The 12,874-nt window shown below is 42.2% G+C and overlaps 1 protein-coding gene across 1 annotated transcript in view; it reads left to right on the forward strand.

Moving 5' to 3' along the window:
- The first annotated feature begins 295 nt into the window (after nucleotides 1–295).
- The window catches only part of ENTHD1 (ENTH domain containing 1), a 39,263-nt gene continuing 26,684 nt past the window's right edge, over nucleotides 296–12,874 (forward strand). Inside the window, exons 1-3 of the mRNA XM_056846550.1 lie at nucleotides 296–644; nucleotides 4,726–4,935; nucleotides 6,864–7,042. Coding sequence (XP_056702528.1) covers nucleotides 296–644; nucleotides 4,726–4,935; nucleotides 6,864–7,042 — 738 coding nt within the window. The remainder of the gene's footprint in view (nucleotides 645–4,725; nucleotides 4,936–6,863; nucleotides 7,043–12,874) is intronic.

Genomic DNA, 12,874 nt, shown 5'->3' on the forward strand with positions numbered 1-12,874 from the left:
GCCACAGAGTCCAATTGCCAAAGCGACCATTTTCTCCAGGTGAACTGATCTCTATCGGCTGGAGATCAGTTGTAATAGCAGGAGATCTCCAGCTAGTACCTGGAGGTTGGCAACCCTACCCATCATGCCTGTCCTTTCAAAATTCAGAACAGTGACATACCAATCTTCTGCTGTTCCATTTGCAGAATCATAGTGGTTCACTGCATGGGGAATAGAAAGCAAGGAAGACACCACCACAAAAAAAATCCAACTTTTCTCATTGATTTTATAAACCAAGCAACCATTTTCCACATCCATGGCACTCAGAAGACACATGAAGAACTTTGTGAAAAATTATTCTGAAGCCGAGATAAAAGTCAGAGAAGCAACGTCTAACGATCCTTGGGGTCCCTCCAGTTCTTTGATGTTAGAGATAAGTGACTTAACATACAACAGAGTTTCTTTTTCTGAAATTATGAGCATGATATGGCACAGGATGAATGATCACGGTAAGAACTGGAGGCATGTGTACAAGTCTCTCACACTCTTGGATTATCTCCTCAAGAATGGATCAAAGAAAGTCATACAGCATTGTCAGGAGGGATCTTATAACATTAAGATGTTAAAGGATTTCCGTCATATAGATGAGGCTGGAAAGGATCAAGGTAAATGTACAAGCATTTTGAGAAGGCAATTAAAACTAGTCTGCAATGTGTACATGTGGTTGGGATTGCTGGGCTGAGGATAGGAAGAGGACTCTTTAAATATCCAGGGATTAGACTATTTTGAAGTGAAATACTACGGTTGGGAAGTAGGATCTACTAGGGTAGTGCCAAAAGTTTCAAGAACAAATCAAAAGGAACTTTTTATTGATTGATTGATTGATTTAAAACATTTTAATACCGTCTTTCCACCCAAATAGGTTTCCAAGGCAGCAAACATAAGAATATTAACATTTGAACATTAAACATAATTAAACATTTGAACATTTAAAATAATATCTAAAATAAATCATAAAATATATAACCACACAACACCAAAACCAGGAAGGAGGGCCAGTACAGTTACTGGATATATATCAAATGAAACAAATAAGCCTTTGGCCACTGGTGGAAAAGGATGCTAGAGGGAGACAGATGAATCTCCCTGGGGAGATAAGAAGGAACAATTTAGAAGAAACAATTTAGTAAGCATTCAATGGCCTGTAAAGTGCTGATATCTTTTGCAACGGTAGACTTCAAACCATGGTTTGGGATCTTCAAGTGGCACAAGAAGCCCTTTGTACAGTGTTATAAGCCCCTATAGAGCTGCCTTTTAGATCAACTTGCTGCATAGAGAAGATCAACTTGCTGCATAGAGAAGATGTCAAGCCTCCTGCCCTAGGGTTACTATTTTCTTACCATGGGTGGAGGAACTCCACTGGCACTGCCTCCCCTGTCTCCCACCAGCACTCAATAGGGTGGAGAAGGAAAATTGTGGGGAAAACAGTATTGCACAACACTGATGTCATTTCCATCTGAAAAACTGGAAGTAGTGTCACCGCAATACTCTAGTAAAAACCATAGGGATCAGGGAGATTCCTAGAGAGTCACATGACACAGTGACATCACTTCTGGTTTTTCAGCTGCAAATAACATGAGATGCCATTTCCCCAGTCTCTGTCCCCTCCAATCCTCATGCTAAGTGCCTTTCTTTGCAAATTTACTTAAAGGAGCAACAGATGGCGCAGTGAGGTCACTCTGTGGAGAGCATTCCTCCGTGGAATCCTCCCTTGGCTTGTTTCTCACTATAGTATACCTGGCCTTGACACTGGTGAGGTCATAACTGTAGCTTCCCCTCTTCTTTTCATGTGACTGATATTGCTTGGCTTCCTGTCACATTTGCTTTGCTTGGCTTCCTGTCACATTTGCAACTCAGGGAGTCCTGGGACTGAAAAAGCTGAAGACCACTTCCTTAGAAGATAAAAGTCTGATAATAAGACTTGGAAGATACCCTTTGCACTGATAAATAATTATTAAAACATCAATAGCTTTAAAAGGTTTATAGATTGGATTACAGTATCCTTTTGTTAGGCATCAAGCAGGATGGAGTTACATAAATGCCATGTTAGATTAAAAGTAAATCTATGTAAACACAAATATGAACCCAATAATATTTGAAAAATCATCCGTGTCATGATTAACAACATTGCAATGGAAGATGTATTAAATTATTAACAGCACTTGCTGAGAATACCAGCCACTGGTAGATGAAGCAAACTGTCAGCTCTGAGACTTCATACATATCTCCTATCAGAAGAATCACAATGGTGGCAGCAAGTTACATGTGACAAATCCAATCTGTATATGATGCATGTAAACAGATTCCAACTGTGACAGATTTTATATTTTTTTCATAATTTGGATGTGCCAGTAATTTTTATTTATGTATTCTGCATGATGAAGCAATGCCATAACATGACTTTGTCATTATTTCTAATTTTGAAGATGAGTATGGTATTGCTTGGCGGGAAGGCGGCATGGTATAGCCCAATCTTGTCAGATCTTGGAAGCTTAAGCAGGGTTGGTGATTGGAAGAGAGACTGCCAAGGAAGTCTCTGCAGAGGAAGGCAATGGCAAACCATCTCTGCTTCTCACTTGCCTTGAAAACATCTTGCTGGGGTTGCTATAAGTCAGCTGTGACTTGATGGCCCTTTTCACACATGTGGTATTGCATCATCTCCTATTGAATGAGTGAGATAGTGACCTGCAGATAAATTATTTTGATAGCAATGATAAAAACACTTTCCTGGCAGTAAGCTTTGCATTCTTCTTACTGCTCCTCAAGGCTATTCTATTCTGGGTCTTTAGACTACCTGCTTGACATGCTTCCCTGAGAGGCCAGGATTGTTCTGTTTATGTGGGACACAGCATCTTCTGTTAAGTCCAGCAACTGTTCCCCTATATTTCTGGCCACATCCATGACAATAATTTGCAGTACTTGGACATGCCATACAATAAAATCAATATACCAGCCAATATACTGCAGATTCATTAAAACCTGTTTATTTACACCCTTTCCTGGCTGTACCTCCAATGTGAAGGCAGCAAAAACAACATGCCTTTGCTAACATGTCTGAACCTTGTAAATGACTAAGGGTAGCTTTGAATGTGAACTTTTGGATTTATTTTTGTATGCATCGTGATTCCTACCATGCAAGCAGATACATGCACAAAGGCATTGTGTCTTCTTAATAACCTGCTCCTGCTATTGCGCTGCAAAGAATGCCCTGCAACCATCCAGAGAATGGTTGCTAATAGTGCACTGTAAAGCAGACATGATTGACTGCTTTACATGGTGCATGATAGGAAGTACCCATAAGGACAGAATTCAGTCCAGAAATGCATATGTCAAGTTGCCCACAGTGTGAAATGTAGCAGGTGTGAATGACCTTGCAGGAGGAAACGGGAGAAAGATATTAAATCTACTGTTTATTCATGCTCATCTGAAATATTTTTCTGCTGCTAGTACCTTTGAGCTATTTTTCACTCAAATAAACCAAAAGGCTAGATTTTATGAGACTATAAAATAGTGTGCTTTAAAAAAAAAAGTTAAAACATATATTTCTGCTGAGAGATGTCTAATGTTTGGCTATGTTTTCCAACACTGTAGGCATGTGCTTCTGTTCTGCCATTATGTTCACTTTCTTCACAAGTTACACAGACCTCTTATACTATACAGGAGTGGGGATCACATTTCAAACTATACCAGTCATCACTTTGAAGTCCTCTGGGGAAAAATTGCACAGTTCTTCATGGAAGTAACCTGGCCAAAGAAATATCAAAAATAATATTGCAACAACAGTGGACTTTTTTCTTTTAAAGATATATATCATTAATTTACATAATTTATTTTAATTGGCCTTTTCTAATTTTTCTTTATGAGGACAAGAGTTATGACATGATTATGAACTGAGGGCTATTTCATTTTTACTCTCTTTTCCTCATACTATTTGCTCTTTCCCTCCCACTGGCTGACACCATAGCCTCTCCACTTTCTTTCCCACCCAACCTTCCTTTATCTGTCCTCTGTCTTCAGCTTTCCCTCCTTCCTTTCTTGTCAGCCTCTCCTCTTTTCTTCTCTCCCACCCACCTCACATTTTCTATCCCCCCTTTCAGGTTCTCCTTCTTTCCCCTTTCCATGCTTCCTTTTTCAGTTTCTCCCCCACCTTGCCTTTTACTGTATTTGGCAATATTGTGGTTGCTTAGCAACCCTCAAAATAGGTCCAAGATCTGAGAACATATCCTTGCAAGATCTCAGTGGGCATTCATCTCTTAAAGCTACAGACATTGCTTCTATGATTTTGGAGTATTTTAAAAAAAAACCCCAAGTTTTTTTTTTTAAAGGTTGTAGATTTTTCTGAAAAACTGAGGCTTCTCTCAGGTTTGTGGAAAATGCCGTTCCCCTGGTCTGTCCCTAGCCCTATTATGTGGATCTTTTGATCCATAATCTAGGGCCCGCTTCAGAGTTAAGTATGATGGTAGAAATCAAACAGCTGTTGAATACTTTTTCTGCAGCTCATTATCCTAAATATCAAGAGCTCAACATTGTCAGATAGCTCATTAAGGTATCTAGAACAGAACCTTGCCCGACACTTCAATGTCTTTTTTAGCCATAGAGACATGTGAAAGATCTAGCAATCAATACAGAATACAGTTGTACATTTTTTATCCATTTATCAAATGTTTTCTAATTTTTTTCCAACAGGTTTTTATGTAAGGGAGAAGTCTAAACAAGTTATTGCCTTATTAACAGATGAACATCTGCTGCATAATGAACGTGAAATAGCACATCGCACTAGGCAGCGCACTTCCTATGCAACGCTTTTCCCTCCAAAGACTTCTGGCAAAACTTGTTCATCAGCAATACCTGCCTCAGATTCCACTTCAGAGTTCCCTCCTTCAGAAAATGTCCCATGTAAGCAGCACAATTTTAAATTGCAAGTATACACATTTCAAAGCTTTAGCAATTGCAGTCTCAGCATGCATTCAGATCCACGAAGTGCTTTTGGTCACCTCCCTTACTCCCAGACTCAGCTGTCATCTTTTACAAACAGTGTCCTAGCTGCCTACAAGTGACATGATGAAGATTAACAAGAACAATTGTAAATGTGTTATGACACACACACACAAAATGGCAGAAGTGATTCAATAGGGGGTATTGAAAAGTTTTTGAAGATACCAAATCCCAACACCTTTTGAGTGTACCTATTTCCCCCCAAGGCAGTATTAGAGAAGTCATCTAGCTCTTCAATGGAACAATTTGTATTGCTCCAGTGACAAAATGAGTAATGTTTCAGGAAAGTTATAGCCTACATGCCTATCATTCTGGTTAATGTGGCCAGAGCAAAGAAGAGTTGGTCAAATTTGTGAGAAACCCTTAAGGGGAATTATAAACTTTCCGAAGTTCAGGCCTGAGGTAAATTCAGAGCTTGCTCATGGAACAAGCAGCTGCTTGGGGTGGCATGATGAGGGAGGGGGGAATTTTGCCCATTTGGCCCCATGGCTTCTTGGCAATGCTGTTGGTCCCTTGCTAGCCAGCCATCCTCCCTCCCTGTCTTCACCAGTCTGTAATTGAAGAGGGTTTGTCTACCTTCAGGAAGTGCCACCCCATCCCGATGGTTAGGGTGGGAAGTGCTTTCCAATTCCTCTGATTACAGCTGTGGAAAGGGGAGGCAGGAGGAGACAAGTAGGGCTGACGGCAGATGAGAGACAGTGGCTGTTAAACCAATGCGGTCTCCAGTTTGCTTTGGACTCAAGCAGCAGCATGGTGTTAGGCATACTGGGATCCTTCTCCCTCCTTGCTACTGCCACTCTGGTCAAGGGGGCTCAGGCACTGCAGCCTGCCCTGAATCCAAGTGACCAGGCCAGGAGAAGTATCCCCCCACCATCATCAGTGCCACTGCTGCCCTGCACCTAGCAAGGGGCAGCATGGGAAGGGAGCCCACCTGGAACAGCTGTATAGCTTCAGCTGGCCCGGAGTAAATTGGCAGAGCTAGTTTGTGATGCTGGTGGTGAGCGTTATAAGCCACGAATGAAAATATGTAGGTTTGTTGAAATGAATCCTTAGGTAGGAATGAAGATGAACTATGCTTTTTGTCACTGTGATCGGGGTAATTGCTAGGGTCTTGGAGCAGACAAATAAATATATAAATTTGAATTATTATTTATTAACCATTAAAAGATGAAAAGGATGAGAAAACTCTTAGTAGAAGAATTTGAAACAGCAGTTAATCAAATACGGAAATTGCCCTACAGCATCAATTTACTGCTACAAATTTTTCCATTTGTCTCCAAATAAAAATCCCTGTCACAGGAATGCAGCCTTTAAAGTTTTCCATTATCTTTCAAATAGACTCTAAATTCCTTTTTAGCTGTTCGTAATGTAAAACTCATACCTGCCATGGTACAGTATAATGTCCTTTTTAAAGACTAATTAGGAGATTTGGTGGCAGAGGGATGATACTAACCCTGATTATTTAGTTTATTGCTTCATGTAATGTTCATATAAACAAGGAGAACAGTTTGATCTTCATGTTAATTCTTTCCGTAGGGGGAAAAATAAAAAAATAATGTTTCGCACATTAACAGCCCATTCCTGAGGGGAGGGGCTGCGCTGGTGACTGGAGGCAGCACAGCCGCGCCACCTCCAAAGGAGGATTCAGCTCCCCCTGAAGTCAGAAAGCTGCCCTTACTTTCAAGCCCCATGGAACCACTCCATAGCATTCTACAGGCCTACGCCACCTAAAAAGGTGGCGTAAATGCAAGTAAGGGCAAAGGGGGCGTTCCTTGCCTGAAAGGGGGCCCACCCCCAGAACGCCCTGGGAATGCCCCCCATGATGCCAGCACACGGAGGTGCGCCGTCAGGACACCGTCGGGAAGCCAAGCCGGCGTCCCAGGGCTGTGCTGCCAATGGCAACACAGAGACCAGTGTCCGCACCCCAATGCCAGCATCTGTGCAGGTTGTGGTGGTGCAAGTGGCCCGGACGCCGGCGCCAGTGGCCCGGATGCTGGCACGAGCCCTTGTGTGTGTGTGTGTAAAGTGCTGTCCAGTCGCAGCCGACTTATGGTGACCCCTTTTTGGGGTTTTCATGGAAGGAGACTAACAGAGGTGGTTTACCAGTGCCTTCCTCTGCACAGCAACCCTGGACTTCCTTGGTGGTCTCCCATCCAAATACTAACCAGGGCTGACCCTACTTAGCTTCTGAGATCTGACGAGATCAGGCTAGCCTGGGCCATCCAGGTCAGGGCGGCATGAGCCCTTGCCCACCTCCAAACAACTTTTGCCCATCCAGCTCAGGAATGAGCTGTTAGGATATCAATGGAATTATTTAGTAAGAAAAGGAGTGTTCTGTTGAAATTTTATTCTGTCCTGGCTTGCCAGTTATCACAGATAGTTATAAAAGACATTAGTATTCAGACCCAGCCATTGGCAAGGAACATTGCAGTTAATGGACTGAGGATGACTACAGAGGCTTTTTTTGGGGCTCAATTAATTCCAGAAAATTTAACATCTGTTTAAAACTTTTTCTTTGTTTGTGAGTGTGTGTGTGAATGTATGTATATACACACAATGATATGTATATATATATATCTCCTTTGCAGATTTTTCCCTGAAGGCCTTGCCTGCAGCTGAACAAAGCCACTCTGCGCAGATGTCAGACAAAGCAGAGATAGCCTGCAAAACAACAACACCCAATACAATCCCAAAGAAGTCATCAGAGGTAAATTGTATGCTTGTATTTGAAGGGAAAAAATAGTTGATTACAGTTGCAATCCTAAGGACATTTTCCTGGGAGTAAACCCTATTGAATCAAATGGGACTTCCAAATATTTATTTAGATATTTAATCTATATAAAAGACAGCAATTAAAACACTGGTTAGGAAGGAGGGATCATTATGGGAATGCCAAACAAAACAAAAAAGTCTTTACCTGCTGGTGTAAGATAGCAACAGAACCCTTGGGAGAGAGTTTCAGAGCTTTGGTGCCATGACCAAGAAGGCCCTCTCCCAGGTTGCCATCTGGCTAATCTCAGAAGGTGGGGGCACCTGAAACAGGGCATCTGAAGATGACTGTAGTGGTCAGGCAGGTTCATAAGGGGTTAGGCGGTCCTTCAGGTATGTTGATCCCAAACTGTATAGGGCATTGAATGTCAAGACCAGCATCTTGAATTGTGCCTGGAAACAAAGGACTCAAACTTCTGCTCCCCAATGTAGGAATAGGTGAGTGTTGGTTATTGGGGATTCCCTACTTAGAGGGGTAGAGGGTAAAGTGTGTCGACCGGACTTGTTGTCTCAAGAGGTGTGTTGTCTGCTGGGAGCGCGCATCCAGGATGTGGCGGAAAGTCTGGATAGAGTTGTTAGACCCACAGATCATTATCCCTTCCTTCTTATTCATGTGGGAACAAACGATACTGCCCGGCATAGACCAGAAAGTATTAAAAGGGACTATACAGCTTTGGGTAAAAAGGTAAAGGAACTGGGAGAACAGGTTGTGTTTTCGTCGGTTCTTCCTGTAGTAGGCCGCGGATTGGGAAGAGAACGAAAAATTCTGGAAATAAATGAGTGGCTGCGTCGATGGTGTCGCCAGGAAAGGTTTGGTTTTTTGGATCATGGCTTACGCTACCTGGATAATACTCTTCTGTCCAGAGATGGCTTGCACCTCACAAAGGTAGGTAGAAATGTGTTTGGCTACAGCCTTGCAAGCCTGATAAGGAGGGCTTTAAACTAAATCTTCCGGGGGAGCGAGGCGTCAATTTAAAGCCTCAAGTGAGGATAATAACTGCAAATACAGATATGAACTATTGTCGAAGGCTTTCACGGTCAGAGTTCATTGGTTCTTGTAGGTTATCCGGGCTGTGTAACCGTGGTCTTGGTATTTTCTTTCCTGATGTTTTGCCAGCAGCTGTGGCAGGCATCTTCAGAGGAGTAACACTGAATGACAATGTCTCTTAGTGTCAAGTGTGTAGGAAGAGTAATATATAGTCAGAAAGGGGTTGGGTTGAGCTGAATCATTGTTACTCCTCTGAAGATGCCTGCCACAGCTGCTGGCAAAAAGTCAGGAAAGAAAATACCAAGACCAGGGTTACACAGCCCGGATAACCTACAAGAACCAATAGATATGAACGATTGGCAGAGGGTAGCACATACGCAAGGAAAGACCATTCAAAAACGTAATAATGAGGGAAACAATCTTAAATAGGCTGCCAAGAAGAAGGACCTGTGGTCTAAGGTGTCTCTACACTAATGCACAGAGCATGGGAAATAAGCAAGATGAACTAGAACTTTTAATAGTACAAAACAAATATGATATAATAGGCGTTACGGAAACCTGGTGGGATGAGTCTCATGATTGGAATATATTAATTGAAGGGTATAACCTATTTCGGAAAAATAGACCAAGCCGGAAGGGGGGAGGAGTAGCATTATACGTTAGGGATGATTACACCTGCAAGGAGATCCAGGGCTTAAACGCTGGAACCCAGCTTGAAACCATCTGGGTAAAAATTAAGGGGGAGAAAAATAGTGATGTCATTGTGGGGTTCTATTATAGACCCCCAAGCCAGACTGAAGAGTCCCCGTCTTTGGAGATCTTTAAGCAGAGGAGATCTTTAAGCAGAGGCTGGATGGCCATCTGTCGGAAGTGCTTTGATTGTGGGATCCTGCATGGTGGGGGGGAGGTAGTTAATTTCCTGCATTGGGCAGGGGGTTGGACTAGATGACCCTTGTGGTCCCTTCCAACCCTATGATTCTATGAAAGTGGGAGCCAGTATAGAGGGGTCAAGACTGGTGTGATATGGTCCCTACAATCCACTCAAGTCGACAATGCTGGTTTCAGCATTCTGTACCAAATGAAGTTTTCAAACACTCCTCAAGGGCAGCCCCCTGTAGAGCGAAAAGCAACAATCTAATCTAGATGTAACCAGGGCGTGTAGCATAGTGGCCAGATCGTTTCTGCCCTTCCCAGGCTCCATCCCCAACATCTCCAGGTATTTCCCAACCCAGAGCTGGCAACCCTAACTGAAGCAAAGTAGGAATTAAGCAGGTCTGCCCTGTCTTCATCACGTGTTAACATTTCACTTTCCTCGCCCTCCAATGGGCCTACAATTTCCTTGTTCTTTTTCTTGCTCTGAACATAACCAAAGAACCCTTTTATGTTGGATTAAGCATCTCTCGCTAGCCTAAGCTCATACCGAGCGTTAGCTTTTCTAACACTCTCCCTACAAGCGCTGGTTATTTATTTATATTCATACTTGGTTATATGGCTCTCCTTTCATTTCCTAAATGAATCTTTTTTTAAAGGTAGGTTAAGCTGAGTTTGTGTGACTAGCTCATGGTCACCCAGTGAGCTCCCATGGCAGAGTGGGGATTTGAACCTGGATCTCCCAGATCCTAGTCCAACAATCTAACCACTACACCACACTGGCCCTCTACTTCCAAGTAAACTGGTTTAGGATTACTCCATGGTCATTTATGCAGGGGAGTTTGTGTTTGGTTTGCTGCACAGTTTTCTGATCTGAATTATCAAACATCGTATGCATGAGGGCTTCCCCCCCCGAAAAAACTCCAGGAGTACCTTGTGATTAGTTATGCATCCCCAGTGAATCGTGGAGCTTTTGAGCCCCTACCCCTGAAAACGCAGCCTTGTTGCAGTTTACTTGGAGGAAGCGGGTCAGCTGTTAAAGGGACTGCTCCCTGTCTGTGTGTGTGCTTTTGCAAAGCTGGGTATTCCTCCCCTCCTTTCTTCAACAGCTCCTTGCCAGGAGCTGCCTTCCAGCCTCTCTTTGGTTGGTGTCTTCCTGCACATTTCATGAAGGTTTCACTCCCTCTTTTGTGGATGGAAGGGACAGACATGTGGGAGGGAAAAGCCAGAATGGGCATGGGGAGAGAAACCCGAAGTTAGGACTATGCATGGAAAGGGTGGGGATTTGCCTCGCTGTTGCCTTGAAGCAGAATTTAAATTAGTTATAAAACAGCATCCTAGAACTGCGGAGAAATGCTAAGGCTGGAGCAAAGTGATTTCTAAAGGTTGGTAAAATCATGAATAATGCAAAGGAAGCCTCAAAGCAGTCCAGCAGGGATTGGGAGCTAAATACCCCTGCATAAATGGCCCTTGTGTAATTTACTTAATTATGATGCTATTCTTCTACCACTGCAGTTAGTACTGCTCAAGTAATTTGTAGCTACTGGAGTGAATTATATCGCCAGACAACTGCCATATTGAATCTACTACTGAATGATAGGTCTGTTCACAGCCTGACTTCAGAACCAGCAGTGAGGGAGGATCCCATCTTGTAAATAGGAGGCAGATTTATTAAAATCATGATAAACTGGGGACAGAATGACCATAATTTCTTATTATCTCTAGAAAGGGAAAAAATGCTCTGAGTGAAGCTAAATTACAAAATAGCTTTTAGCAAGATCAAATAGACCTCCTCATTAGTGAAAATGATAGCGTTTTTTCAAGCCGATCCCAGAACAGGAGGAGTGCTATATTCAATAGAGGTCTCTGTGATACTCCCAATGTTGTGCAAGTCTGTAGCAAATAACCTTAGATAAGGTACTGGAAGCTTTTCAAATGTGTTAAACTGTTCACCACTACTAAACAAATGCAGTCATTTGACTGTCTATGGGCCTCATGCTCCCACTATTGTGACCTGGCAAGCAAGAGGAAGGCTCCTGAGGCATTTTATACCCCTTATAGCAGGAACAGATAGAATCAATACTACAAATAGTAGATCACAGTTGCTGAGATGTAACAAAGCAGGGTGTAGGTCATGAGTATTGAATTCCTCTATGCTGCGGTCTCATTAGTTGCACTAGATGCTCCCGGCAGTTTAAGCTGGTTCTGTGAGGTGAGCCTGAAGCATAAATAAAACAATGAAAATTTAGTGAAAATTAAAATTAAAATAGAGCACAAAGCAAAAACAATACAGTGAGAATAATAATCAAGTGACGAGATGGTAATAATAACGTATTGGAATATATATATAGCAAAAAAACAACATGTTTTAATTCAAAATACAGTTTAAAAGCAAAACAAAAATTTATAAAGAATGGTAATTTTTGTTAAAAGTATGATTTAAAATTAGCAGGGTTGTTGGTTTATTATTAAGGAGTTTGCACTTAAGTGTAGCACTGATCTACTAGTGCACACCACTTTATCTGATATAGTAAAGTGGCTACCTTGTGCAGTTGATGAAAGCAGCAAAAGCAGGATACTATCAACGAGGTAGAGGTCTCTCCTTAGTCAGGGGAAACCCACCCCCCATGTATGCAGAACAATATGAATTTGAAAATTAATTGTCAGAAAAAAATGACCCTCAAAAACCAGCTTGGTGAGACCTACATGTGTTCCTGAAACGAATATTGGGAGCACCTAAGTGGCAGTTAAAGGCAGAAGGCACGGGGTGTGTGTGGAATAAACCCGTTGAAGCCCCTGAATGTTTAGAAAATCCAGGAGGGGAAGATTTTGAGGAATAGGTATTCCAAGTTGCCCACCCCACAAATGCACACATGACTCGTCTTGTATACATTGTATTATTTAATTGTATCTTGATGACTTACTCTCAAATGGAAGAGGGCAGGTTTCAGGGGATTTTGTATTTGTTATTATATTGAAAAATAGTTTGTTTGTTTTTTAAAAATTGGGACCTAACAAGTTGGCTCCTCTTACTTTTTTACATTGTCTTGTCAGTCGTTTCCAAAACCATATATACTCTCTGTCTTGCAACCTTCCTCTCCAATTCTTTCTTCATGGTTTTTTCCTTTCTTTCTCCCTAATTAATTAGTTTGACTGGAAGTACCATCAAGGCTGGTGACAGCAAGATGAGGGGGGAATGCCTCATCCCTTGTC

The sequence above is a fragment of the Euleptes europaea genome, chromosome 3, assembly GCF_029931775.1.
Source record: "Euleptes europaea isolate rEulEur1 chromosome 3, rEulEur1.hap1, whole genome shotgun sequence".
Classification (NCBI taxonomy): domain Eukaryota; kingdom Metazoa; phylum Chordata; class Lepidosauria; order Squamata; family Sphaerodactylidae; genus Euleptes; species Euleptes europaea.